Source organism: Epinephelus lanceolatus, chromosome 4, assembly GCF_041903045.1.
Source record: "Epinephelus lanceolatus isolate andai-2023 chromosome 4, ASM4190304v1, whole genome shotgun sequence".
NCBI classification, from domain to species: domain Eukaryota; kingdom Metazoa; phylum Chordata; class Actinopteri; order Perciformes; family Serranidae; genus Epinephelus; species Epinephelus lanceolatus.
This window is the reverse complement of record NC_135737.1, coordinates 14,116,243-14,142,583: the sequence shown is the minus strand read 5'-3', so window position 1 is coordinate 14,142,583 and position 26,341 is coordinate 14,116,243. Positions and strand designations below refer to the sequence as shown.

Here is a 26,341-nt window from a genome sequence, read left to right as displayed (position 1 = left end):
TTGCGGCCCCCTCTTTGATTGATTTTAAAATAATTTACACACATGGTTCATCATTATTATTTAACATATTCTGCAAGTTTTGTAATGATTAGGCAAACAGTTTCTTCATAGTCTGATTTCTGTTGTGCAACGTCCATTTTATTGCATTTTTGGCGCCCCTAGTGGTTGATTTTAATGAAAATTTCAAGATATGTTACTGGTACCACTTTGGCCATTTCTGCAAGTTTTGTGATGATTGGCTTGGACAGTTATGGAGTTAGGTCTATTAATGTGCTGAGCCATGCCCCATTTAAAGTTCACTGGTCAATATCTTCAGAACACAATGAAATATTTACAAGCTTTTGATAACTTTTGATAATGTTGGTCCAGTAATTATCCACAGAAAGGCTGGTACAAATTAGACCTATGGTTTAGGAGGAGATGTCAGTATGTTTTTCATAAAATTCAGAATAGCGGAAAATTTTACAGTGGGCCCTTAATTGTTCTTGTGTGTTTTTTGTTGCGCACATTGACCTGGACTTGTGTGGCGAATTTCAAGTCAATCTGACTTACGGTGTTAGGGTCATGATCTTTCAAAAATTGAATTTGTGGGCCTTAATTATAGCACCCCCCTCTGGCCATTTGGCGTCGTATTTCTTGAGTAGCATTTGCACACAGTATCCATTCACTGGTCTACAATGTACCATCTCACAGGAATTTGCGAAAACATTTCTGGAAAACAAAGTCAAAGCAAAAACAATTATCTCTTCATTTGTAAATATCAGACCCTCCCATATTTTTTGTATAATTCATTGATAAATTGAAGGTATCTTTTTCCAGTGAGAATACAATCACATTGTTCTGAGTTTGTGATTTATACTACACTAATATTACCACTAACCATGCATATTTAATCTAACTCACCTCGACTGTTTCAGCACTTGCAATAGATCTGGAGGCATCAGCTTCTGTCATAGGGATTTTTCTTGTCTGTTATTCACGTTTTCGCCATTTGCTGGGTGTGTTTGCAGTAAAAAAAAAAGTGTTTTTCAGTGTTTTTGTTCCACCACAATGCTGCACACTGTGTAAAACATTTTAACCAGGCTTTTGTGCAGAACATCAGGAAATTGCTTTGCATGGTCTTCAGCAGCCATTATTTTGGTGAAAATGAGACATACATGTCACAGATGTCTGCATCTTTACATCGGAAACAAGGAAGTGAGTTTGGTGATATTATCTAGGGAAGGGATATGATTGGTAAAATTTGCTGAAAAGTTGCAGATATTGGAAATAATTGCAAGGTTGCCAAGAATTCACAGGGATTGGTTGAATTTGCATTACTTGATGCATCTGCAACATTGTAACATCCCAGAGGGGCTGAAATATCAAAGGATGTATCATTGAATGTCAACGGCATCTTATGGGTAGTTGTGAAGGAGATGAGAAGGTTTCTATTTCTAATTTACATGATGTTTAGCAACTTAAACCACCTGTTTTGTTACCAACCTGTGTCGGAGAGCTACCTAATCCTGACTTTCAGATTAAGTAACAGTAGTAATGGAGCAACAAGGACAGCATGTAACTTCATGCTGTCTTTCATATCCTGCAGTGTCCGCCATGGTTTAGTACTTGGCCCCCTTCTTTTCCCCATAAATATGTTTCCTTTAGGCCACATTAACCAAAAAGGTTTCCTTTTACTGGACTACCTACAGCACCTCTCTTTACTCACCTTTTAAAAGTAATTAACTATGAAAAAAATAGCAGGCTACAAAAACTACCTCTGGGACATCATATCCTCAGAACTTTCTCCAGCTTCATAAAAAATAATCACAGGTTATCTTTCCACAGGGGCACATTAGATTGACGCTCTTAACACAGCCCAGACCTTGAGACCTAAAGATGGGATGAATTTTTTATGTTTCCTATAATTTGTTACAACTGATAGGTGCAATACTTGTATTTTTGTATTATATAGTTTTTAACTTGAAGAGATAACTGTGTTCCTCTGCTACTCATGTGGCTCATAGGGTTTGGCTCCTGGACATTGAATATGGCAACTCATATGGCAACAATATTGATTTGAAATCCTTTTCAACCAACGATCTGAGTATTGAGTACTGAGAATTAATCACCTGTTGTACGCTGACTGTATTTGTGTTTGCCCTATTGTCTTTGTTCTCTTTGACTGATGAAGAAACAGCTGCTGTTCTTAAGCTGAGAGGCTCTGATTTAGCTGCATGCTGCTGGAAGATGCCCAGGGAACCCTGTTTTAACTTAATGTAGTGAGAGCTGGTAGTCTGTGTGTGTGTGTGTGTTATTTTTTAATTTCCTCCTTCTACCCCTTCGTTTTATTGTAAAAAACAGATGAGTTGAATTTTAACATAGCAGCGTGTTTGCTGTTTCTCTGCAGTATGAAGCACAGTAATTGTTACATGGTGTGGGGAGGGGACCTGGTCAGCAATCAGCAGACCCGCTTCAGTCAGGAAGACATGGTGGTTGGCTGCTTGGTCGATCTGGCAACAGGCCTCATGACCTTTACAGCCAATGGAAAAGAGATTAACACCTTCTACCAGGTAAGGGAAGCATAGTGTAGGTTGTGTGTGTGTGTTTGTATTTGTGTTTTTCATACTCAACCTCAAATGAGTTGGATGAGTTATATTACACTGTGGAGCCGTAAAACCAAAGGTATTTTATTACAGGTGGAGCCCAACACCAAGCTGTTCCCTGCCGTCTTCGTTCAGCCCACCAATCAGAACATGGTACAGCTGGAGCTGGGCAAACTCAAGGTCAGAAATTACTTTTGCTCACACACTAGGGTACAATTTCCTTTTCTGAAAATCTTTTTTTTCTCCTATGATTCAGCTTCTCTAAATTTCTTGTGTAAGATATTCTCCATGCCTACTTCCTCTCAAACCCAATTCAGATCCACATTGTAACTAATGTTGACAGTTTATCTGAATGGGTCAAAGCTTGTCAGCTCACCTTCCAACCCAGCTTCCCTTTTCAAATCTCACTGTTTTTTTCTGTCTATGATTGCCTTCACCACCTCCCCTCTTGTGCTTTCTCCCTCTCAGAACATCATGCCCATCTCAGCAGCCATGTTCCGCAGCGAGCGTAATAACCCGGTCCCCCAGTGCCCCCCCAGGCTGGATGTTCAGATGCTGACCCCAGTTATCTGGAGTCGTATGCCCAATCACTTCCTCAACCCGGAGGTGGGCAAAGTGAGTGAGAGGCTGGGCTGGATGGTAGAGTGTACTGAACCTCTCATCATGATGGCTCTGCACATCCCAGAGGAGAACAGGTCAGAGACAGTTGCCTGGGCAGGAAGTTAGTAATCGTTGAAAAATGATCAGTTAACACCTCAGTTGATCAGGAAATTAAATGAGCAACTTGATTTGCAAAATGTTGGAGGATCTATCACACATAATTTACATACACACATACTTAAATTTATGGATTTGCTTACAGTTGTTACAATTTTTGTCAGGATTATGATAGTTGGTTACCTATGTTACCTGATCAGTTTTAATGTTTCAGTCTGTGTTTTGTCTCTCAGGTGTATTGACATCCTGGAGCTGTCAGAGCGTCAGGATTTGATGAAGTTCCACTACCACACACTCATGCTCTACTGCGCTGTGTGTGCACTTGGCAATAACCGAGTGGCTCATGCCCTCTGCAGTCATGTGGATGAATCCCAGCTTTTCTACGCCATTGAGAACACCTACCTGCCTGGTCCTCTCCGCAGCGGCTACTATGACCTGCTCATCAGCATTCACCTGGAGTCTGCCAAACGAGCACGTCTGGGCACCAACAAGGAGTTTATTGTCCCCATGACCGAAGACACTCTGAGCATCCACCTCTATCCTGATGCAAAGAAGGCCCATTCTCTCCCCGGTGTTGGCCTAACCACTTGCTTACGGCCAAAGCTGCATTTCTCATCCATCAACTTTGTTGGCACAGACCCTGACTTGTACACCCTTAGTCCTATTTTCCCCCTGCAGGTAAGAGAAAAGAAACAGGTTGCATTGGAAAGATTGAATGGAATTTTAGATGCCTCATGCTTATCTCAATCATTCCCCCTCAGGAGCTGAAGACCAAAGCGATCAGCATGTTAACAGAGGCTGTGCTGGATGGTAGCCAAGCTATGCGGGATCCAGTAGGAGGCAGTGTGGAGTTCCACTTTGTCCCAATCCTGAAGCTGATCAGTACACTGCTCATTATGGGCATCTTCAACGATGAGGACACCAAGCATATCCTCAAGATGATTGATCCAAATGTTTTTAGTGGAAAGGAGGAGGAAGAGGAGGAGGAAGGAGAAAAAGCTGAGGAGGGTGTAGCTGCTGAGGGAGAAGGTGAGGAAGCAAAGGAGGAGGAAGATGAGGAGGCAGCTGAGGCCGAGCTTGAGGACGAAGGGGTTGGTGAGGAGGAGGAGGAGGAGGTGAAAGAATCAGAAGGAGGGGAGGATAAGGAGGAAGAGGGTGAGCCTAAGGAGGAAGGGGAAGAGGAGGAGAAGGAGGAGGGAGAGGCTAAAGAAGAAAAGGTGGATGGAGAAAAGGCAGAGGAAGAGAAGGAGGCAGAGGCAGTGGAGGCAGAAGCAAAAGAGGAGGAGGAGGGTCCGGAAGAGGGATTACTCCAGATGAAGCTTCCGGAGTCTGTCAAACTGCAGGTAATTATACTTTATATTTAAACACTATCTGTTGGGGGCGTTAGCGAGCAGACGATGGAGTAGGCAGCATAAGCAACATGCTCTGCTGAATTTCGGGTTAAAAGTTCTTTTTAGGCACCTTATACCAACAGAAAACTACGATACATCGCTCTGAGTTAATTCTTTTTCAGTATATGTTATTTTTACTGTGACGCCGTAGCGCGAATGGCCTACAATTTGCGAAAATTCGAGTTTACCAGAGGAGCGAAGGTAACTGGGCCCAAAGCCTCAAGCTCAAGTGATTCACCACCCAGGTGTAACACACCTGAGCCTGAAGACCAAATGGATGTCGCGGACCTGAAAGCAGAAATCCTCACGGCGTTGAAAACGGACATCGATATGCTGCTCAGGTCGGAACTCAAGTCCGCTCTGGCCGAAGATTTTGAAAACATCAAATCCGAGCTACAGGCAGTAAAAACGGAGCTAGCAAACAACACCGCGGCGATTCGCTCCGATGTGGAGACGATGAAAACAACAGTGGCACACATGGAGCAGGGGCTCTCATCATGCTCAGACGACGTGACTTCATTGCTAACAAAAGTGGGGAAACTCGAGACAGAAGTCGGCAACCTGCGGGAGAAATATGTTGATATGGAAGGAAGAATGAGACGCTCCAACATCCGAATATTAAATTTCCCAGAGACCCCAGGCTCAAGCACACCGACAGCTGTCTCCAAATTATTAAGAGAAGTGCTGAAAATAGACAAAGAAGTCCTGATCGACCGGTCTCACAGGAGTCTACAGCGGAGAAGCCAAGACGGTAAACCCCGTGTCATCGTGGCAAAAGTCCACTATTACCAAGATTGTGCTGACATCCTTCGCCGCGCCAGGGAGTCCGGACCGCTCCGGTTCAAAGGGACCGACATCTCCATCTTCCCGGACTATCCCCCGAGCGTCGTGCAGGCCAGATCCGCCTTCGGCGAGGTGAGAAGACTACTTCGTGGACGAGACGGTGTTAAATATGGCCTTCTCTACCCAGCACGACTCCAGATCACGTATAACGGAACTGAGAAGCAGTTTCAAAACGCGGGAGAAGCCATGGCCTACGTGAAAACCAGAATCCTACCGGACTCTTAAAGACTGACCATAACTTGAAATGAGTGAGAATAGCTAAATTCTACGTCTGAATAAGGTTGGTGCTGTCCATTCTGTCACGCAAACATATCACCTTGACTAATACACTCTACAGAGCCAAATGGCTCCAGTCTGTTCCAGAAGAAGTAGAGGGCACCTAAGGTATCAAAACTGTGCTGCTTTTCACTCTTTTATTTTGTTTGCAACCGATATAATAATCTGACTGGTCAGAATACTGTTGTGTGTTTCTTATCAGTATCATTTTTCTTTCTGTCTATACTCAGCACTTAGACAACTGAAGAAATAATTTTTGTCTTTTCAAATTTCAAACAATTTCTAAGGTGCCTCATACTAAACTATGTTCTACAGCAGAGTTTGTTCTTTTAGAGCTAGTGTATCCTCACACAAGCACTTAAATGTGTAGATACTGTTGCGAGGGGTTTGGGAATCACCTTGTTCTTTCAGGTGAGGGTTGGGGATTTACTGTACCTGGGTTTACAATCAGTTTTTTTTTTCTTTTTCCCTTGGTTCATCATTTATGCTTATTTATCCTTTAAAGGTCCTTTCAACACTTTTGAAAGTATAAATACAGGCAGACTAAATGCACCGCTAATCTCTCTTTGTTTTGAATATGACTACGACTAACACAGATTTTTCAAACAAATCAGCTAACTGTGACGTAACCTTTGTAAGCTGGAATGTAAAATCCTTGAACCACCCCACTAAACGAAAGAAAGTATTGATTCATTTGAAAAAATTAAAGGCGGGAATTGCATTTCTCCAGGAGACGCATCTCCGAACCTTCGACCATTTTCGACTCAGGGGAGGATGGATCGGGCAATCATATCATTCTAATTTTCATTCCAAATCTAGAGGTGTGGCCATCCTTATTAATAAGAACATCCCATTTGTTATGTCAAAGGTTGAAACAGACTCCTCAGGGCGCTACATAATTGTAGTGGGCAGACTGTATAATACACCAGTTGTCCTAGCCAACGTATACGCACCACATTGGGATGACAATTCTTTTTTTGTAAATTTCTTTGCTCATATCCCCAACATGGATACACACTATCTTATCCTCGGAGGGGATATGAACTGCACATTATCACCTACTCTGGATCGTAGCTCGCCTAGGACTGCATCCAAATCCAGTGCAGCGTCTCAACTGCAGCTTTTTCTTAATACGAACGGCGTAGCTGATGCGTGGCGCTTTCAAAATCCTACGGCTAGAAGCTATTCCTTTTTTTCTCTGGTCCACGGAACATACTCGCGCATAGACTATTTCTTTTTGGATAAAAGCCTTCTTTCACTAATAAGAAAGTGTGAGTATCAAGCCATAATTATTTCAGATCACGCTCCCTTGTCGATGACTCTATGTATACCAATCTCCCATGCCAACTATCACCCCTGGCGTCTTAACACTTTACTACTTTCAGATGAAGACTTCATTAAATTTATCTCTTCTGAAATAACCTTCTTCCTCGAACATAACCAGACCCCAGGAATGTCTCCTTTAACAGTGTGGGAATCCATGAAGGCGTACCTGAGGGGACAAATAATATCATATAGCACACAACAAAGAAAACATCACAATATGAAGCTTGAACAGCTAACAAATGATATTCTCAAATTAGATACTATACTTGCTGTCAACCCATCCGATGATTTATTCAAACTGCGATTAACTCTTCAAACAGAGTTTAATCTGCTATCAACAAGACATATTGAAAACCTAATAAATAAATCACAGAGTAAAACATACGAATGTGGTGAAAAGATAGGGAAGATTCTTGCCCATCAGCTCCATCAGAAAGCGGTGGATAGAACTATAGCTGAGATAAACGATGAATCGGGCATTAAGCATATAGATCATTCTGAGATTAATTCATGTTTTCATAGATTTTACTCGAAGCTGTATGATAGTGAATCTCTTGGCGACCATATCCTATTTGATTCATTTTTTAGGAAAATAAATGTACCCACAATTAATAACAAAACTGCATCCAGCTAGGCAGCTAGACAAACCATTTTCTGCACAGGAACTTATGAATGCTGTTAAGCTCATGCAAGCTGGAAAATCCCCAGGACCCGATGGGTTTCCGAGCGAATTCTTTAAAAAATTTGCAGACCAGCTGTCTCCCATCCTGCTCTCTGTATTCGAGGAGTCACACGCCACTGGTTCTCTCCCTCTAACTATGCGACAAGCGATCATCTCCCTTATTCCTAAAAAAGACAAAAACCTTCTAGATTGTGGCTCATACTGTCCCATTTCACTCTTAAATGTAGACAGTAAAATCCTTTCCAAAATGCTGGCCTGCCGCTTAGAGGCGGTTTTGCCCTCAATTGTAGCCGATGATCAAACTGGCTTTATTAAAGGTCGTCACTCCTTTTTTAACATTAGACGTCTATTTAATATTCTTTGTGGTCCCACTCCACCCGACATTCCAGAAATATTATTATCACTTGACGCTGAGAAGGCGTTTGATCGGGTGGAGTGGGATTATCTCTTCTATACTCTCAAACAATTTGGCTTTGGTGAAAAATTCATCTCCTGGATTAAAGTTCTGTATTCTTCTCCACTTGCAGCTGTTCGAACAAACAATAACCTCTCCTCTTACTTCCCTCTCCATCGTGGTACCCGACAGGGTTGTCCTCTGTCGCCACTCCTGTTTGCTATTGCGATTGAGCCACTGGCTTTAGTGTTACGTGGTGAAATCAATATAAAGGGAATACGAAGATATGACTCGGATAATAAGGTGTCCTTATATGCTGATGATATGCTTTTATATCTGTCCCATCCTTTAACTAGTCTACCAAATACTCTCAACCTGCTTGAAGAATTCGGCAAAATATCAGGATACAAAATTAACCTACAGAAATGTGAAATTATGCCAGTGAATGTAGTAGCTAAGCAAATTGATTTTGGTTTATTCCCGCTTAAAGTCAGTCCACAAAAATTCAAATACTTAGGAATCTGGATTACACATGCCTTTAAAGACATATTCAAAGCTAATTTTTCACCATTATTGACTCGCCTTAAGCAAGATATGGAACGTTGGAGTTTACTCCCTCTGTCATTAGGAGGCAGAATTAACATAATTAAAATGAATGTTTTGCCCAAATTCTTGTACATATTTCAGTGCATTCCCCTACACCTATCTAAATCCTTTTTCATGGCAGTGGACAATTTGGTGTCGGGATTTATATGGAACAAGAAAAACCCCCGAATACGGAAAAGGATTTTACAGCAGCATCGTAAACATGGAGGATTATCTCTCCCTAACTTCCAGTTTTACTATTGGGCTGCCAACATTAGGTCTATGCTGTTTTGGAAAGATTCTCCATCTGGTGACACTACCCCTGAGTGGTTACGAATGGAAAACTCCTCTTGTGTCCATACTTCTTTACACTCACTTCTATGCTCAAAACTTCCTCTTTTGAATTTCATATGTAAATTCACCTCAAATCCAATTGTGAAACACTCTTTTAGAATTTTGACACAGTTCAGACGAAGTTTTTCTCTCAGGGATCTACCCACGTGTGCTCCTATAACAAGAAACCACCAGTTCATGCCATCAATCATAGACAGTGCTTTTCAGGAATGGGCTGATAGAGGAGTTGCCACAATAGAGAATCTATTTATTGATAATACTTTCGCATCTTTTGATCAACTAAAGCTTAAATTTAACATCCAAAACTCTCATCTTTTTAGATTTTTGCAGCTCCGTAGTTTCGTATCCACATCATTTACTCACTTCCCATCCCAACCACCCAACACCCTCCTAAATTCCATTCTGAAGCTTAATTCAGGTTCCAAAGGGAATATTGGGAACATATACTCCTTACTAAATACATATAATTTGGAACCTTTGACATCATTAAAGACTCAATGGGAGGGCGATTTGGGGTGTGAACTTCCTGAGGAGACTTGGGAAAGAGCTTTAGATAGAATACATTCCTCTTCAATCTGTTTACGACACACAGTTATCCAGTTCAAGGTCATGCATTGCCTTCATTGGTCTAAAGTGAGACTAGCAAAGTTCGCACCTAGCATTGATCCCATTTGTGATCGTTGCAGGCAAGCACCAGCCACCCTCTCGCATATGTTCTGGTTTTGTTCAAAACTAGACAATTTCTGGCAGTCAATATTTAAAACTTTTTCAGATGTTTTACAAGTACCTATTGAACTTTCTGCCATTACTGCCATATTTGGAATAACTCCACAAGACACTCACCTTAGCCGCCAGGCAAAGAATATGATAGCTTTTGCATCTTTTATAGCTAGGCGATTAATACTTTTTAAGTGGAAGGAGAAACTTCCCCCAACCTTTAAGATGTGGGTCAATGACCTTCTACACCATTTGGTACTAGAGAAGATTCGTTACTCTACAAGAGGATGTATTCAAAAATTTCATGCTACATGGAAACCTTTTTTGAGTTACATAGAGAAATTAGATGTCACTAATATTGGTGTTCTACATGACTGATCCTGTATTATGCATAATTTGAAACCCATAAGGACCACTCTCAATCACTTGCTGATTTTCTTTTGTTTACTTGTATACCATGCTGTTTTGTTGTAATTAATTATTATTATTTTTCTTATTATTATTCTAACTGTATCACTTTTATTTATTCATATAAAATATGTACGATATGTACATGATGCATGTAATACAAGTGGTTGCATACAAACTCAATCAATACTAGGTTGTCGAATGGTACAGTAATATTGTTCCAGGAAGGGCGGGGGGGGTTGTTGTTTATGTTTATATTTGTATTATTTCTAATCATCAACGCCTTTGAATTTATGTACTTTGTACACTATTTCTCTTTGTACAAATATCAATAAAAAGACTTGGAGCAAAAAAAACCACTATCTGTTATTCATCAGTATGCATTTGCACTCTGCACATTAGTATTCATATCCTGAAAGTATCAGTTGAATTTGCATGTATTATACCTCCTAAACTCTTATTCCTGTCCTATCTACCCCTCTCAGATGTGCACACTCCTGCAGTACTTCTGCGACTGCGAGCTGCGACACAGAGTGGAGGCCATTGTGGCCTATTCGGACGACTTTGTCAATAACATTCAGAAAAACCAACGAGTACGTTACAACCAGTTAATGAGAGCCTTCACCATGTCGGCTGCTGAGACTGCGCGGAAGACCCGCGAGTTCCGTTCACCACCACAGGACCAGGTACTGATTTTTTTCAGAATCAAATACCTTTTTTTGTTGTTGTCTGGCATTAAAATTTGAATTGGATTTGGATTATATTCCTCCCACATTGCCACCTAATTTCTAAGGAAAATGAGAGCTGACACTCTCGTACTCTCTTGTACGAAAAGGGTTGGTTTCTGATCTAATAAGAGAACACAAGAACAACAAAGAAACACATTCTGTATTGCAGAAGACCTTAAGAAACCTCTGGAAATGTATGAAAATGCAGAACGAGAAGAGGTAAGATTGAACTGATGGGGGGGTCTTACTGTGTTCCTCTTCAAGGTTCTTTTGCTGACCAACTTTAAGCACAATTCAGAAGATGATTTCAGTCCAGTGCCTGAGGACGTGCGGGACTCTCTGGCAGAATTCCACAATAACATTCTACTTCACTGCGGTGAGAGGCTCTTTAAAGATCCTGTGTGTTTTATACTCTGCAGGTGTGAATTCCTTTTTTAATGCTGAATTCCCATTTTGCACACAGGTATACATATTGAGGAGGAGGCAGAGGAGGAAGAGGTGGACTCCTCACTGAGGGGCAGACTCATCAGTCTGGTCGAAAAGATCAAGAGCTTGCGCAAAATGAATGACGAGGAGGAGAAGCCAGAGGTTGAGGAGGAACCAAAACCCAGTAAGCGTAACAGCCAAATGATCTGCTAGATATTTGAACAACCTCATTAATTGGCAACTTGAGTCAAAAAATGGCAAATACAATTCAATACACACATTGAACCCCTCTGTTCCACTTCACCAAGGCACCCTCCAGGAGTTGATCTCCCACACCATGATCCACTGGGCCCAGGAGTCGTTCATTCAGAACCCTGAACTGGTGCGCCTGATGTTCAGCCTGCTTCACAGGCAGTACGATGGCCTCGGCGAGTTGATCCGGGCGCTGCCCAAAGCCTACTCCATCAATGCCGTGTCTGTTCAGGACACCATGGATCTACTCGAGTGTTTAGGACAGATACGTTCACTGCTCATTGTCCAGATGGGCCCAGAGGAGGAGCGGCTCATGATCCAGAGCATCGGGTAAGTGTGGGGCTGGTGGTATGTACTCATAATGCATCTGCAGCTTTGATAAAGATGGAAGACGTGATATTGATATCAATATTTTGATAATATTTTTTCAGATTTTTCCTTGAGTAATATATTTCTGTTAAATGGCATTTCATCCTGTCCTAAAATCTTCATCTACAGTTGTTTTTTAATGGGTTATCAGAGCTTAACATTTACTATGTAGGGTTTAGGATTTCAGTTCTGCAACCTCACCGCTGGATGCCACTAAATCCTACACACTTGACCTTTAAAGAAATGTTACATGTGAATCTGAATCTTTTTGTAATCCTTACAGGAACATCATGAACAACAAGGTGTTCTACCAACACCCCAATCTGATGAGAGCTCTTGGTATGCATGAGACTGTCATGGAGGTGATGGTCAATGTGTTGGGTGGAGGAGGAGACTCGAAGGTAACTGACGATTTTAAGTTTGTTTAGTTTAACGACCTTATTCAGTCTATCCAGAGTAATTTAGAGACTTTGTTGAAACTTGCGTCTTTGTTAACCTAATGTTTTTTTTTCCACCTTTTCTCTCCAGGAGATTAGATTCCCCCAAATGGTGACCAACTGCTGTCGTTTCCTGTGTTACTTCTGTCGTATCAGCCGACAGAACCAGCGCTCCATGTTCGACCATCTGAGCTACCTACTACAGAACAGCGGCATTGGTTTGGGTCAGTGTCAGCTACCTTTCACCCTGTTTGCTGTACTGTACATATGGCAAATTTTTCATTAAAAAAAAAATTTATCTGTATTGAATTCAGATTTGGATTTAAACAGGTCAAGATGTAAAGATCAGACTTTAAAGTTTCCCTATAGTCAGAGGGTCTGTGAAATGTTTCCCCCTACAGCAGAAAACATAACAAATTTTGATTCTCTTATTTGCAAATAGATACAGACTTATTTTACTTTACACTTGCAGGCATGCGTGGGTCCACACCCCTGGATGTGGCTGCGGCTTCATGCATCGACAACAACGAGCTGGCCTTGGCTCTACAGGAGCAGGACCTGGAAATGGTTAGAGAAGATTTTAAAAAATGAGAAGATCCAGAAACACATGACAAGGCACAGTGGGCTTTTAATCTTATAATCTGTCTTGGTGTCCCTCACATGTGATATAGGTGGTGACATACTTGGCAGGCTGCGGTCTGCAGATGTGTCCAATGCTTCTTTCGAAGGGCTACCCTGACATCGGCTGGAACCCCTGTGGAGGAGAGAGATACCTGGATTTCCTCCGCTTTGCTGTCTTTGTTAACGGTCAGCACCCCCATATAAAAATTACATGTGTTTGTTTTAAATTGTGGGTATCTGTCAATAACAATTGCACACGTGACCCTTACAGGTGAGAGTGTGGAGGAGAATGCCAATGTTGTGGTGCGCCTGCTCATCCGTCGGCCTGAGTGCTTTGGCCCAGCCCTGAGAGGAGAGGGCGGGAATGGTCTGCTGGCCGCCATGGAGGAGGCCATTAAGATCTCAGAGGATCCAGCAAGGGATGGACCCACTGTCAAAAAAGACAGACGCTTTATGTAAGTGATGGCATAGTAGGTGTAATACTTATTCATACAGGCTCATTAATCTTTGAGTTTGTAGTTACAAAACTGAATCAAGCTGCACTGTTTGACTCAACTAATAATCTAGACAGCTTAATTAATTGATGTGGGTTGTATGAGGTACTTATCCATAATCAGTGTATAACATACAGCAGATGTCAGTTGGCATGCCCCAAGTTTGGAGAAGCAGGCAGGAGTACCGACATGGAAGCCAAGCAATACTGCTGTGGACGAGGGCAGCAGCAAAACATACTTTAGCTACCTAAAGAAATCTGTTTTTATTTGGGTGTACGCTGTGTTTAGAATATTTTCACCGCTTTACCTTGTCAAAGTACCTTGTCTGTTGGGAAAGCTGTAAGTAAATCAGTTCCCCATCTATGCTCTCATCAAAGCCACTAGACTCCATTGACAAAAACAGTTATTTTAGCTCACTTCAGCTTCCATTCCCCATTAGAAATCACTGTCTCAGGAAAGTTAAAGCAGTGGAAATATTCTAAATATAGTGTACACCTTAAGCAAAATTGATTTTTTAGGTGACTAAAATACATTTTGCTCCACAGCAGTACTTTACTTAGCCTCCGTGTTGGCACTCTTGCCTGCTACTTTAAATTGGGGACATGCTGACTGACGTGTACTGTTTGTAATACACTAACTTTGTATAAGTACGTCATACATCCCCACTTCAAAGGATCCAAACTATCCCTTTAAAGTAATGCTACACACAGCAAGTTATAGAAATAGATGTTTTCTTTACTGGCAGGTTTGGTGGTGAGGAACAGCATGAGGAGAATCGTGTTCATCTGGGAAATGCCATTATGTCCTTCTACTCAGCCCTCATTGATCTGCTTGGTCGCTGCGCCCCTGAGATGCATGTGAGTGCAACAGCTTTTCTCAATATTGTTTTTTCTTCAGCCTCCAGGCAACATTGCTTTGTATATGATTGATAAGCAGTGGCTAGTTTCATACAGAATGTCTTACATGCTCATATCCGCAGCTGATCCAAGCTGGTAAGGGTGAAGCTCTCAGAATCAGGGCCATCCTGAGGTCTCTGGTGCCCATAGAGGACCTGGTGGGAGTCATCAGCTTGCCTGTGCAGATTCCTACCTATGGCAAAGGTTAGATACCAAGTTGGAATCACGTATGGACACACTGTGTGAATGTACAATATTTTGGGCAGAAACCATACAGCATATATGATTTTTTCTGTCCAAACCACAGAGGGTCAGATTATTGAGCCTAAGATGTCAGCCAGTTTTGTGCCAGACCACAAGGCCTCCATGGTGCTGTTCCTCGACAGAGTGTATGGTATCGACAACCAGGACTTCTTGCTTCATGTGTTGGAGGTTGGTTTCCTGCCTGACATGAGAGCAGCAGCCTCTCTGGACACGGTGAGTAGGAAAAGACACAGACGAAAAGTTAAACAGCAAGAGAAATTTTGCTCCTGTCATCTCCAGAAATCCGTAGGATGATGTGAGTCATTATCCATCTGTTTCCAAAGTACTGCACTCGGAACAAGTTGTTTTTCTGTCTTCCACTCTGATTACAGGTGGCATTCAGTACGACTGAAATGGCCTTGGCACTGAACCGCTACCTCTGTTCGGCTGTTCTGCCTCTGCTCACCAAGTGTGCCCCGCTGTTTGCTGGGACAGACCACCGTGCCATCATGATCGACTCTATGCTCCACACCATCTATCGCTTATCCCGTGGCCGAGCCCTCACCAAGGCTCAGAGGGATGTCATTGAGGAGTGCCTCATGTCCCTCTGCAAGTCAGTGCTAATCCAGATTTCTCTGTTTAGATTATTAGATTTTGCTTATTTTAATTTGCAACATATTCCTTACATAGTTTACATTCATCATGAAGCATTTTGATGACATCCACAGGTACCTCCGACCCTCCATGCTGCAGCATCTGCTTAGGCGGCTGGTATTTGATGTGCCCATCCTCAATGAATATGCAAAGATGCCTCTCAAGGTTTGCCTATTTCATATTCTTATTTTTATTTTATAACAATGGAAAATTATATTGAATAGTTTAGAAATGAAAAGACAGAAATGTCAGCATACCGATTACATTACAGTGATTTGCTAACAGTTGTTATGCACAGATATTAAAGGTAGATTGCTTATTTGCAAATACAATATATGAAATATATCCTCCTTTGTGATTTAATTGTTTCAGCTGTTGACCAATCACTATGAGCGCTGTTGGAAGTATTACTGCTTGCCTAACGGATGGGCTAATTTCGGGGTGACCTCAGAGGAGGAGCTGCATCTTTCTCGTAAACTCTTTTGGGGAATCTTTGAATCTTTGGCACACAAGGTGAGCGATATATCTCTTGGTATTCACCCACTGTGTTAATACTGTTTTGATTACACAGGTTTAAGGCTTGGGTCATTATCAAGGTGACTTCTCTCATATCATCCAAACTCTAGAGATTCGATGCAGAGCTCTTCAAGATTGCCATGCCTTGCCTCTGTGCTATAGCAGGAGCCATCCCACCTGACTATGTGGATGCGACCTACTCCTCTCACACTGAGAAGAAGGCGTCTGTGGATGCTGAAGGCAACTTTGATCCCAAACCAGTGGAGACAACCAAGTGAGCAGAAAAATACAACGAAGTTCACAGTGGCCTACAGAAAAAATTACTTGTTCAGTGTTCTTTAAACTTTTGTTTTGTTTTGTTTCTTATATATAGTGTTACAATAATTCCTGTTTGCCAAAACCTCAGGCTTCAAACCGTGTTACTGTGTGGGCTTCAGTCTGAATATTCTGTCTCCAACATTTTTTTTTGCTGTGGCTACAGTATGATGTCATAGTATGTCGGAATTCTTTATATGGTCATCTGCTCCAGGCACGCTACTGTAAGGGTTTACATGACGTAGATTATACTTGCTAGCATCACAGAAACATTTAAACTTGGTTGTTGCCGTTGTAAACTTCTCCCCGATTTCGCATTAGATTCCTGCTGGAACATGTCAGGTTTTGTTTAGAAGCTTCTTCAGTGCCCCTGTTGTCCGTTACAGTCATTCCCCGAAATGCTGACCAATCAGAGCAGACTGGGCTTTTTTGGGAGGGGGCTTTAAAGAGACAGGCGCTAAAACAGAGTGTTTCTGACAGAGGGTGAATACAGGTGTTTCAGCACAGACAGTATGAGGGGAAAAAGAGTGTTTTTAAACATTAAAGCATGTAAACATGGATCTAGTAGAAACTTTAAATACAAGTATGAATGTGAAAATGAGAGTAATAGGTCCTCTTTGAAAAAGCAGTAACTGACAGTCATGAGGCGACATCTGACCTAAGTACTAACAGGGATGTATATTTTTTATACATAATTCACAGGTTACTGCAAGCTAAGTTTGATTTATAGTGAATGGTATTCATAACCATATTCTAAATATGAGCTAAATTATTCACAGCACCATCATCCCAGAGAGGCTGGATGCCTTCATCAACAAGTATGCAGAGCACACTCATGACAAATGGGCCTTTGAAAAGGTCAGTTATAAAAAATGTGAATCATCAGATATGAAGGAAGTCCCTACTTGTCATTTAAAATCATTAGTACTTTGTTATATTTGACTAAATGGTTAAATAATTTCAGATTCAGAACAACTGGACCTACGGAGAGGTGTTGGATGAGAATGCCAAGACTCACCCGATGCTCCGGCCATACAAAACGTTCTCTGAAAAGGTAATGATTCATTACTTGATAATCTGCACACAGGTACTAAACTGTAATTTTTGTATTGTTCCAAATGTGCTTTCAGAGTGGATCGAACCAACATTCCTGAGCCATGAACTTTACATTTCTAAATCCGAATGTTTAAGATCTTCAGTATATTGTTTAAAGGCTCCCTGTTGATTTTTAAATTCTCCTTTCTGTGTTTCTCAGGACAAGGAGATTTATCGTTGGCCCATCAAAGAATCCATAAAAGCCATGCTGGCCTGGGAGTGGACATTAGATAAAGCCAGGGACGGGGAGGGGGATGTTGAGAAGAAGGCTGCCACACGCAAGATCTCCCAAACTGCTCAGGTACAACAGAGAGGAGCTGAATAAAACACTCAGTATTGATGTTTGATGCCATGTGTCCTATTTGGACATATTGGAATGGAGGGTTCTTACACAAGTATAATAATAAAATAAGAGGATGACAACATTACAGACCTACCTGTTCACAGTACATGCTTGCTGTGACCCATTGATATCAATATTCTTGAATATTTATTGAACCACTGCTCTATATGGTGTGTTTCAGGCCACTTATGATCCCAGTCATGGCTATAGCCCTCAGCCAATAGATATCGCAGGAATGGCCCTGTCCAGAGAGCTGCAGGTATGAATCTGTCTGTTGCAGCACTGATACATCTCATAGTCATTTGTCAGGAGCCTGACTTTTTGGTTTTCTCACCCTTTCCATGCAGTCTATGGCTGAGCAGCTGGCTGAGAACTATCACAACACCTGGGGCAGGAAGAAGAAGTTGGAGCTACAAGCCAAAGGTAAGAGGCTTCTTTATACACAGTCTCAACTGAGAACTTTTTTGTGGTGGTGCCAGTCTGTTGAGTCCTAAACTGATATTTTTCAGGTGGTGGCACCCATCCTCTGCTTGTGCCTTATGACACCCTGACGGCAAAGGAGAAGGCTAGGGACAGGGAGAAGGCCCAGGACCTGCTCAAGTTTCTCCAGCTCAATGGATATGCTGTGACGAGGTAAGCTGGATGTTTTCAGCATTCAGTTAATGTTTCCTCTGACAGTTCTGTCCATGTTCCTCTCTCTCTCTCTCTGTGCCATTTTTACTCCTTCTTGTCTCCATCCTCAGGGGACTGAAGGACATGGAGCAGGACATTTCCTCTATTGAGAAACGTTTTGCCTACGGCTTCCTCCAGAAGCTTCTCAAATGGATGGACATCGCCCAGGAGTTCATTGCTCATCTTGGTACTGTTGTTTGAGAGAATCCTCATGGGCACTGTACTGTAACGTGTGCCATTTAATCCATAATATACCTGACGATGCCAGAGAACTGATTTATTTTTAATTCTGGTTTTATACAGAGGCTGTGGTTAGCAGTGGTAGAGTGGAGAAGTCACCACATGAACAAGAGATCAAATTCTTTGCCAAGGTAAGATGTTTGATGCTGTATTGGGCTATCTTTTTGCTTATCTGCCTCTCAAGGAAAGTCAGAGAAACTTTGGTGAAATACACAAACAAGATTCTGAAAGTACAGTACAGGCCAAAAGTTTGGACACACCTTCTCATTCAATGCGTTTTCTTTATTTTCATGACTATTTACATTGTAGATTCTCACTGAAGGCATCAAAACTATGAATGAACACATGTGGAGTTATGTACTTAACAAAAAAAGGTGAAATAACTGAAAACATGTTTTATATTCTAGTTTCTTCAAAATAGCCACCCTTTGCTCTGATTACTGCTTTGCACACTCTTGGCATTCTCTCCATGAGCTTCAAGAGATAGTCACCTGAAATGGTTTCCACTTCACAGGTGTGCCTTATCAGGGTTAATTAGTGGAATTTCTTGCTTTATCAATGGGGTTGGGACCATCAGTTGTGTTGTGCAGAAGTCAGGTTAATACACAGCCGACAGCCCTATTGGACAACTGTTAAAATTCATATTATGGCAAGAACCAATCAGCTAACTAAAGAAAAACGAGTGGCCATCATTACTTTAAGAAATGAAGGTCAGTCAGTCCGGAAAATTGCAAAAACTTTAAATGTGTCCCCAGGTGGAGTCGCAAAAACCATCAAGCGCTACAACGAAACTGGCACACATGAGGACCGACCCAGGAAAGGAAGACCAAGAGTCACCTCTGCTTCTGAGGATAAGTTCATCCGAGTCACCAGCCTCAGAAATCGCAAGTTAACAGCAGCTCAGATCAGAGACCAGATGAATGCCACACAGAGTTCTAGCAGCAGACCCATCTCTAGAACAACTGTTAAGAGGAGACTGCGCAAATCAGGCCTTCATGGTCAAATAGCTGCTAGGAAACCACTGCTAAGGAGAGGCAACAAGCAGAAGAGATTTGTTTGGGCCAAGAAACACAAGGAATGGACATTAGACCAGTGGAAATCTGTGCTTTGGTCTGATGAGTCCAAATTTGAGATCTTTGGTTCCAACCGCCATGTCTTTGTGAGACGCAGAAAAGGTGAACGGATGGATTCCACATGCCTGGTTCCCACTGTGAAGCATGGAGGAGGAGGTGTGATGGTGTGGGGGTGTTTTGCTGGTGACACTGTTGGGGATTTATTCAAAATTGAAGGCACACTGAACCAGCATGGCTACCACAGCATCCTGCAGCGACATGCCATCCCATCCGGTTTGCGTTTAGTTGGACGATCATTTATTTTTCAACAGGACAATGACCCCAAACACACCTCCAGGCTGTGTAAGGGCTATTTGACCAAGAAGGAGAGTGATGGAGTGCTGCGGCAGATGACCTGGCCTCCACAGTCACCGGACCTGAACCCAATCGAGATGGTTTGGGGTGAGCTGGACCGCAGAGTGAAGGCAAAGGGGCCAACAAGTGCTAAACACCTCTGGGAACTCCTTCAAGACTGTTGGAAAACCATTTCAGGTGACTACCTCTTGAAGCTCATGGAGAGAATGCCAAGAGTGTGCAAAGCAGTAATCAGAGCAAAGGGTGGCTATTTTGAAGAAACTAGAATATAAAACATGTTTTCAGTTATTTCACCTTTTTTTGTTAAGTACATAACTCCACATGTGTTCATTCATAGTTTTGATGCCTTCAGTGAGAATCTACAATGTAAATAGTCATGAAAATAAAGAAAACGCATTGAATGAGAAGGTGTGTCCAAACTTTTGGCCTGTACTGTATATGATCAAAGTACAGAAAATTCAGGGTGCGGTTTGCAGGGATGAATGTTGCTGATTGGTCAAACACACACTGCTGCTTCAACTCATGCACTGCTTCATTGATAAAACAAAGAAGTAATCCAGTATTGCTTGCCAACTCATTTAAAAAATGATAGCAAGAAAAAGACAGAGGGACTGCACCAACGAGCTCAGAGCATGGAGCAGACAAATGAGCTGAGAGAGAGAGAGATAGGCTGCTGTGCTGTTAGATAGCCAGTGAATGAGAGAAATAAAACATTATTTTCTGATTGTTTCACAACAGCTACAATCTAAAGCACAAATACATAACCATCAAACACTCCACAGATGACATACTGTGGAAATAGATGCTCGTAGTTTCATTTTCCTCTTCTGTATTTCTTACATTCATCCAACTTGAAACAATACTGTGCAGTAGTAGGCCTAAAAGTCATTGCAGTAAGACGAAACCTAAGTAGAATTATTTTACTAACGTGATTTTTAGAAGAAATAGGCTGGAACACTGAACTGCAGGCTGCAAGTGTGTTCACCCCTGCAAACACCAGCAGCACTCATCCAATAATGTTGCAGTTTCATACGTCACTGACCAAATTTGCCTTATCATCATGGGTCTTAAGGCCGCAGTCAAAACTCAGATGACAAAGAGCCGAAGGAACCTTTTAGTTTCTTGAAAAGTAGTTCCTTGGACTCATTAGAACTTTTGGTGGAAACAAGGCTTCAGAGATGGATCCTCCCTTTGAGGTTCCATCTGCCCGCTTTCTACACAATCCTGCTGTCCTTAATGAACACTGAGGCATGAGGCCTGTTTAATGGCATGCTGGTGTTTTTCTTAGGAAGTTATTATTTTCTGTAATTAATGTTTCATCTAAGGTTGTTTTGTTTTTTTCATAGATCCTCTTGCCACTAGTAAATCAGTACTTCAAGAACCACTGCCTTTACTTCCTCTCTACTCCTGCTAAAGTCTTGGGTAGTGGAGGGCATTCCTCCAACAAGGAGAAAGAGATGATTGCAAGGTATGTGCAGTAAAAGCTTAGACAAGGTTTTTCAGAAGAATGGTTTGTTCTCTGAATTATGTGACATGAACTCTTTACCATCTACCTTTCCTTTAGTACTTTTGTCTGACAGTGTCGGTCCTCTCCCTCTTCCATGTCCCTAAGTCTCTCTGTCATTGTGCAATATCCAGTCAATTTCCTTGACCTCCCTTTTGCTTTCTGTGTTACTTCAAACATCTTTCCTACCCTGTGTCCCCCTTACCATTTTCCTTCCTTCTCCCTTTTCTCCTCCTACCTCAGTATCTTCTGTAAGTTGGCTGCTTTGGTGAGGCACAGAGTATCTCTTTTTGGTAAGGAATCTGCATGAGGGCGTTATGACCTATCACCATTTCTGTCCTTTTGTGTCTGTTTTCCTCTCTGATTTCCTTTGATTTCTCCATATCTGTTTTGCTTCCACTTTCTTCTTACCATCCCATTTATGTACTAAGCATTGCAGCGTTTCTTCCTTTCTTCTTACTGGATCTGCTCGCCTAATGCTTCTTTCTTTAGATCACCTTCTGCTTGGCTTTGATGTTTTCTGCAACCTGAGGCCAGATGCATAAATCTCTGTAGATTCACAACTAAATCTCAGACAGAATACACATATGCATTATTTTCATCAGATTTAGACATGTGGTTCTATTTTACATATCTCAGTCATTGTGGAGCTTGGCGCACATGCACATGCCTCATGTTCACTCCCACAGTGAGCCATAAATGGATGTAGAAACACCCCTAAACATTTGTTTTGCCTAACAATACTTGTGCCATCCCACCACTTATTAAACCTGTCAATGAAAAAAAGAGCAAAGTGCAGTCTAACTGACTGTGATGCATTGGTGAGGTACTCCAATAGTACAGCTCATTATGTACAGCTGTGGCTATTTATAGTACCTATACCATTAATTTATCACATGTATCTGCAAACCATCATTGCAGTGATCTCTATTAATTATCATTATTAAAATAAGAGTGATAATAAACTGATGAATTTGTAGAGCTCATATTGAAACAGATTTGCTTCACAATTCAGGATATTATTAACTCAGGGAGATGATGACTCAGATTTAAATTGTCATCTTATATTACATCATCTTATATTTCATGTTCATCTTATTATATCACCCACAGCTATCTCTAGAAAACAGTGTACATCTGGCGTGAAGTATGGATGAGGTGTGCACATTCTCACAGAGCTTTTATGTGAAATGCTGTATGCATGTTTTTGGTGTGTACACATCATTTATACATCTGGCCCCCAGGTGTTTATAAAGTTGTATTTCTTGCTTTTAAGGCCTAGACTCAGAGTGGCACACAAAACTGAGAGTAATTTGAGCATGAATGTTTGTAGTGGTATGAGGTAGGACAGCAATGTGCCGCAGCTCAATGAAGTGTTCTTATCCTGGCTTATATGAGGCAGTATATGCTTTATACTCATTCTTTTCCCCTTCGCCATCATGTGTCACTGACAGTCACTCTTTTATAACGAGTGTTTGCTGGACACTGGCATGCATTTCAAACTGAGCCTGTCTCTTTTAGCTTGGCTCACCTGTACCACATGGTACATGAGCGTCAAGGGGCACCACTGCAACTGATCTACCATTGCAGTCAAACTGCAAAGTGGTAGCATTGCACTTAAGAAATCAATTTTTAATAGAATATAGCACAGTATAGCAATATATGATTCAGCTGTCCCATAATTACAAGTGAAAGCTGGGGTAGGCAGAAATTTGGAAAAGGAAAAGAAAAAAAGCAGGACTTGAAAATGCAGCTCCTCCCTCTCTGTCCTAGGCCCCTCCCACCAGATGACCATGGGCATATGCACGTGCATTATACAGCTAATCAGTGTTTCCCAAACATTGACTTATTGAATCTTACTTTAATGCACAGTTGCACACAGTGTATCAGCTTAGCTCCTCCTTGCCCTTCTCTCTCCCTCTGTATCAGACCACAAATGAGAAAAGAATTAGCTAGCTAACCACCCCACGGTCCCTGTGCTTCATTCTACACCACTGTGGACTGCTTCCCCAGGAGGAGAGCAGTTGGGAGATGGACCTTTGGTCGGCAGCTATAGCAGCTAGTGTGAACTCCCCCCAGTCCCGGGTGTCAGGGCAGGCTGGTAGCCAGTGGTAGCATCAGATCTAACCTGTTTAATGGCAGCAGTGGAAAGTTTGGCGATGCAGTGGGGTTGGGGTTGTCCAGCCCCTTGGAGATGGGGTTTGTGCAGGCTGAATTCGGGGGTTGCTCTGGCTGCTGACTGGGGGACAGTGTCCAGAGCTGCTGTCTGCTCTCCTCCTGGTGAGGTGGTCTGTAGTTAAGCAGAGGACACACTGGGGTTTGAGGCTCAAGCTACTGTTAGGTATGCAAACATAAAGTCACAACTGTGAGCATGTAGTTCTATTAAGCAGAAGGCTACACTATTAGCAACATTTTCACTTAATCTCTGAAACACATTGCTGATATTGACACAAGCTTTTTTCAAGCACGTCCTATCCCTGAAATGACCTATGATTGCTCAAAGTCTCCTGTCACAGTCTAGATTGTCTAAAGCCTGAAAACAGAGCCAAGAAGAGGTGTAGCAGTTTAGTGTTTTCTCGGTCCATTTGAATTACAAAATGCTTGAGGTTTGTTGCCCACGATTATGTTCCTGCCAAAGCTTTAAGCTGCCTCAGTTATGTATGAAACAGTATCTGTGGTGAGTAAAAAAAATGAATGGTTTTAATGTGATTTGAGTGTGGTTGTTGTTTTATTAACACATGCTACTGTAACTGTATGTTCTGTTCTCTGTTTTTAATGGAGTGCTTTTAAGATAGACTCCTGTTATGAATAACTTATGAATAATAAATTGACTGTTATAGAAAGTGGATTTTTAATGTAGGACACCTAACAAAACAAATCTTTGTTGTGCTGTTTTCAGGAACAGATGCAGGTGCAGTGGTAAACTGTCTGCACATCCTCTCACGATCACTGGATGCCAGGTAATTTCAGAATTTGTGTATATTGCATCCTAAGCACAACCCCGAGCAGACAGAAAATGGAAACAAACCATCTGAGGTTATATATATCTTTTTTTGACTTTTTTTGTGTCCTTATTTTCAAGGACTGTTATGAAATCTGGCCCTGAGATTGTTAAGGCTGTCCTGCGTCAGTTCTTTGAGAGTGCTGCAGATGACATTGAGAAGATGGTTGAAAATCTGAAACTAGGCAAAGTGTCAAGTCGAAACCAGGTCAGAGACAGCACCCTACTGCATTGTTTTTGCATGTTAACCTTCCGCATGAGCTGATATCTGGATTTCTGTGTGTTTGTCTTGTGTTCCCTTAGGTTAAGGGTGTATCCCAAAACATCAGCTACACAACCAGTGCCCTGTTGCCAGTGCTCACTTCCCTGTTTGACCACATCGCCCAGCATCAGTTTGGAGATGATGTCATGCGTAAGTCCTTCCCTCTGCTGACTTAATGGTTCATTACTTGTCCTTCGTGGCTCTAGTTTTAGTGGCACTAAGGGCAGACTCAAAGCTAATGCAATGCCTCTCTTCTCCTTAGTGGACGACCTGCAAATATCCTGCTATCGTTTAATGTGCAGTATCTACTCTTTGGGCACAGTGAAGACTCCCCATGTAGAAAAGTAAGTAGAGAAAACAAGTTTTCTTCAACAAGTTGCACTTATATGGGATTTTGATCATCAAGTCAAATTAATTAAATGTCTATAGCTCAAAATCAGAAGCTTGTACAACATACGAGACCCTCTGTCCTTAGACCCGTGATTCACAAGAAAAACTGCAGAGCCTTTAACAGAAAAACAATATGTATGTATGCTTTTATTGATTGGTTCTGCATTATTTTTGACATAGCATTAAGATTTTCTTGTATTTTTCTCCTGTGCAGACAGAGACCAGCTCTTGGCGAGTGTTTAGCCCATTTAGCAGCTGCTATGCCAGTGGCCTTCCTTGAGCCAGAACTGAATGAGTTCAACATGTTTTCTGTTTACACCACCAAGACTCCCAGAGAGAGAACAAGTGCGTTTTTTATGCTTTGTTTTTCTACCCTTACATTTTGTTTATCAAATAATTCAAATTTGTCAATCATCACTTGTTTCCTTACCTTTTATTTAATGTCTATTCCCTCTCCTTCCTCAGTTCTGGGTCTTCCCAACAGAGTGGAGGAGCTGTGTCCTGACATCCCAGAGCTGGAGATCCTGATGAAGGAGATCCATGACCTGGCAGAGTCTGGAGCTCGCTACACAGAAATGCCTCATGTGATTGAGATCACCCTGCCCATGTTGTGTAACTACCTCCCACGCTGGTGGGAGAGGGGCCCAGAGAATTTCCCAGAGCAGGAGGGCCAGCTCTGCACCTCCATCACCTCTGAGCACCTTAACCAGCTGCTGGGTAGTATCATGAAGATTGTGGTTAACAACCTGGGTATAGATGAGGCCTCCTGGATGAAGAGATTGGCAGGTCAGTGAGCAGACGTTTCACAATCAGCTACAAGGCTTTCAGGTGATGTGAGACATCTTCTAACGACCGTAGTGGATGACGGTTATCTAGTGGGCTTCTGTGATTGCACCACCAATGGTTGTTGCTTGACAGGCAACTTCAATCAGTCATGAATGTTGCGGTTTTGGGTTTCCAAACTTCTTAAATTGGACCTATTATGTGTTTTCCCTCCTGCTACATGCTAACATCAGGAAAACATGTAATATTTGTTAATGCTGTTAACTTCTCCCTAAATTCGGATCATATTCCTGCTGGAAAATGTCCAGTTGGGAAGATTTTAGTTGAGATGCACTTCTTGGTGATGTTTCATGGTAAAAAGTGGAGCTATACTTTTTTAGAGTCCTGGTAACACT

General features: G+C 41.9%; 1 protein-coding gene across 2 annotated transcripts in view; it reads left to right on the top strand.

Annotated features, from left to right (window-relative positions):
- Window positions 1–26,341, top strand: part of ryr1b (ryanodine receptor 1b (skeletal)) — a 106,441-nt gene that overhangs the window by 42,526 nt on the left and 37,574 nt on the right. For both annotated transcript variants that reach the window (XM_078166919.1, XM_033630812.2), the window contains 37 exons: window positions 2,390–2,552; window positions 2,679–2,765; window positions 3,054–3,280; window positions 3,536–3,980; window positions 4,064–4,645; window positions 10,764–10,964; window positions 11,271–11,382; window positions 11,470–11,616; window positions 11,741–12,014; window positions 12,337–12,454; window positions 12,582–12,714; window positions 12,963–13,057; window positions 13,162–13,297; window positions 13,383–13,566; window positions 14,351–14,462; window positions 14,585–14,705; window positions 14,809–14,978; window positions 15,137–15,357; window positions 15,473–15,563; window positions 15,771–15,911; window positions 16,025–16,188; window positions 17,009–17,087; window positions 17,194–17,283; window positions 17,485–17,625; window positions 17,849–17,926; window positions 18,015–18,090; window positions 18,177–18,300; window positions 18,411–18,526; window positions 18,643–18,710; window positions 21,353–21,474; window positions 21,754–21,803; window positions 24,410–24,470; window positions 24,593–24,719; window positions 24,815–24,923; window positions 25,036–25,117; window positions 25,378–25,508; window positions 25,629–25,949. In XM_078166919.1, the coding sequence (XP_078023045.1) occupies window positions 2,390–2,552; window positions 2,679–2,765; window positions 3,054–3,280; window positions 3,536–3,980; window positions 4,064–4,645; window positions 10,764–10,964; window positions 11,271–11,382; window positions 11,470–11,616; window positions 11,741–12,014; window positions 12,337–12,454; window positions 12,582–12,714; window positions 12,963–13,057; window positions 13,162–13,297; window positions 13,383–13,566; window positions 14,351–14,462; window positions 14,585–14,705; window positions 14,809–14,978; window positions 15,137–15,357; window positions 15,473–15,563; window positions 15,771–15,911; window positions 16,025–16,188; window positions 17,009–17,087; window positions 17,194–17,283; window positions 17,485–17,625; window positions 17,849–17,926; window positions 18,015–18,090; window positions 18,177–18,300; window positions 18,411–18,526; window positions 18,643–18,710; window positions 21,353–21,474; window positions 21,754–21,803; window positions 24,410–24,470; window positions 24,593–24,719; window positions 24,815–24,923; window positions 25,036–25,117; window positions 25,378–25,508; window positions 25,629–25,949 (5,699 nt within the window). The remainder of the gene's footprint in view (window positions 1–2,389; window positions 2,553–2,678; window positions 2,766–3,053; window positions 3,281–3,535; window positions 3,981–4,063; window positions 4,646–10,763; window positions 10,965–11,270; window positions 11,383–11,469; window positions 11,617–11,740; window positions 12,015–12,336; window positions 12,455–12,581; window positions 12,715–12,962; window positions 13,058–13,161; window positions 13,298–13,382; window positions 13,567–14,350; window positions 14,463–14,584; window positions 14,706–14,808; window positions 14,979–15,136; window positions 15,358–15,472; window positions 15,564–15,770; window positions 15,912–16,024; window positions 16,189–17,008; window positions 17,088–17,193; window positions 17,284–17,484; window positions 17,626–17,848; window positions 17,927–18,014; window positions 18,091–18,176; window positions 18,301–18,410; window positions 18,527–18,642; window positions 18,711–21,352; window positions 21,475–21,753; window positions 21,804–24,409; window positions 24,471–24,592; window positions 24,720–24,814; window positions 24,924–25,035; window positions 25,118–25,377; window positions 25,509–25,628; window positions 25,950–26,341) is intronic.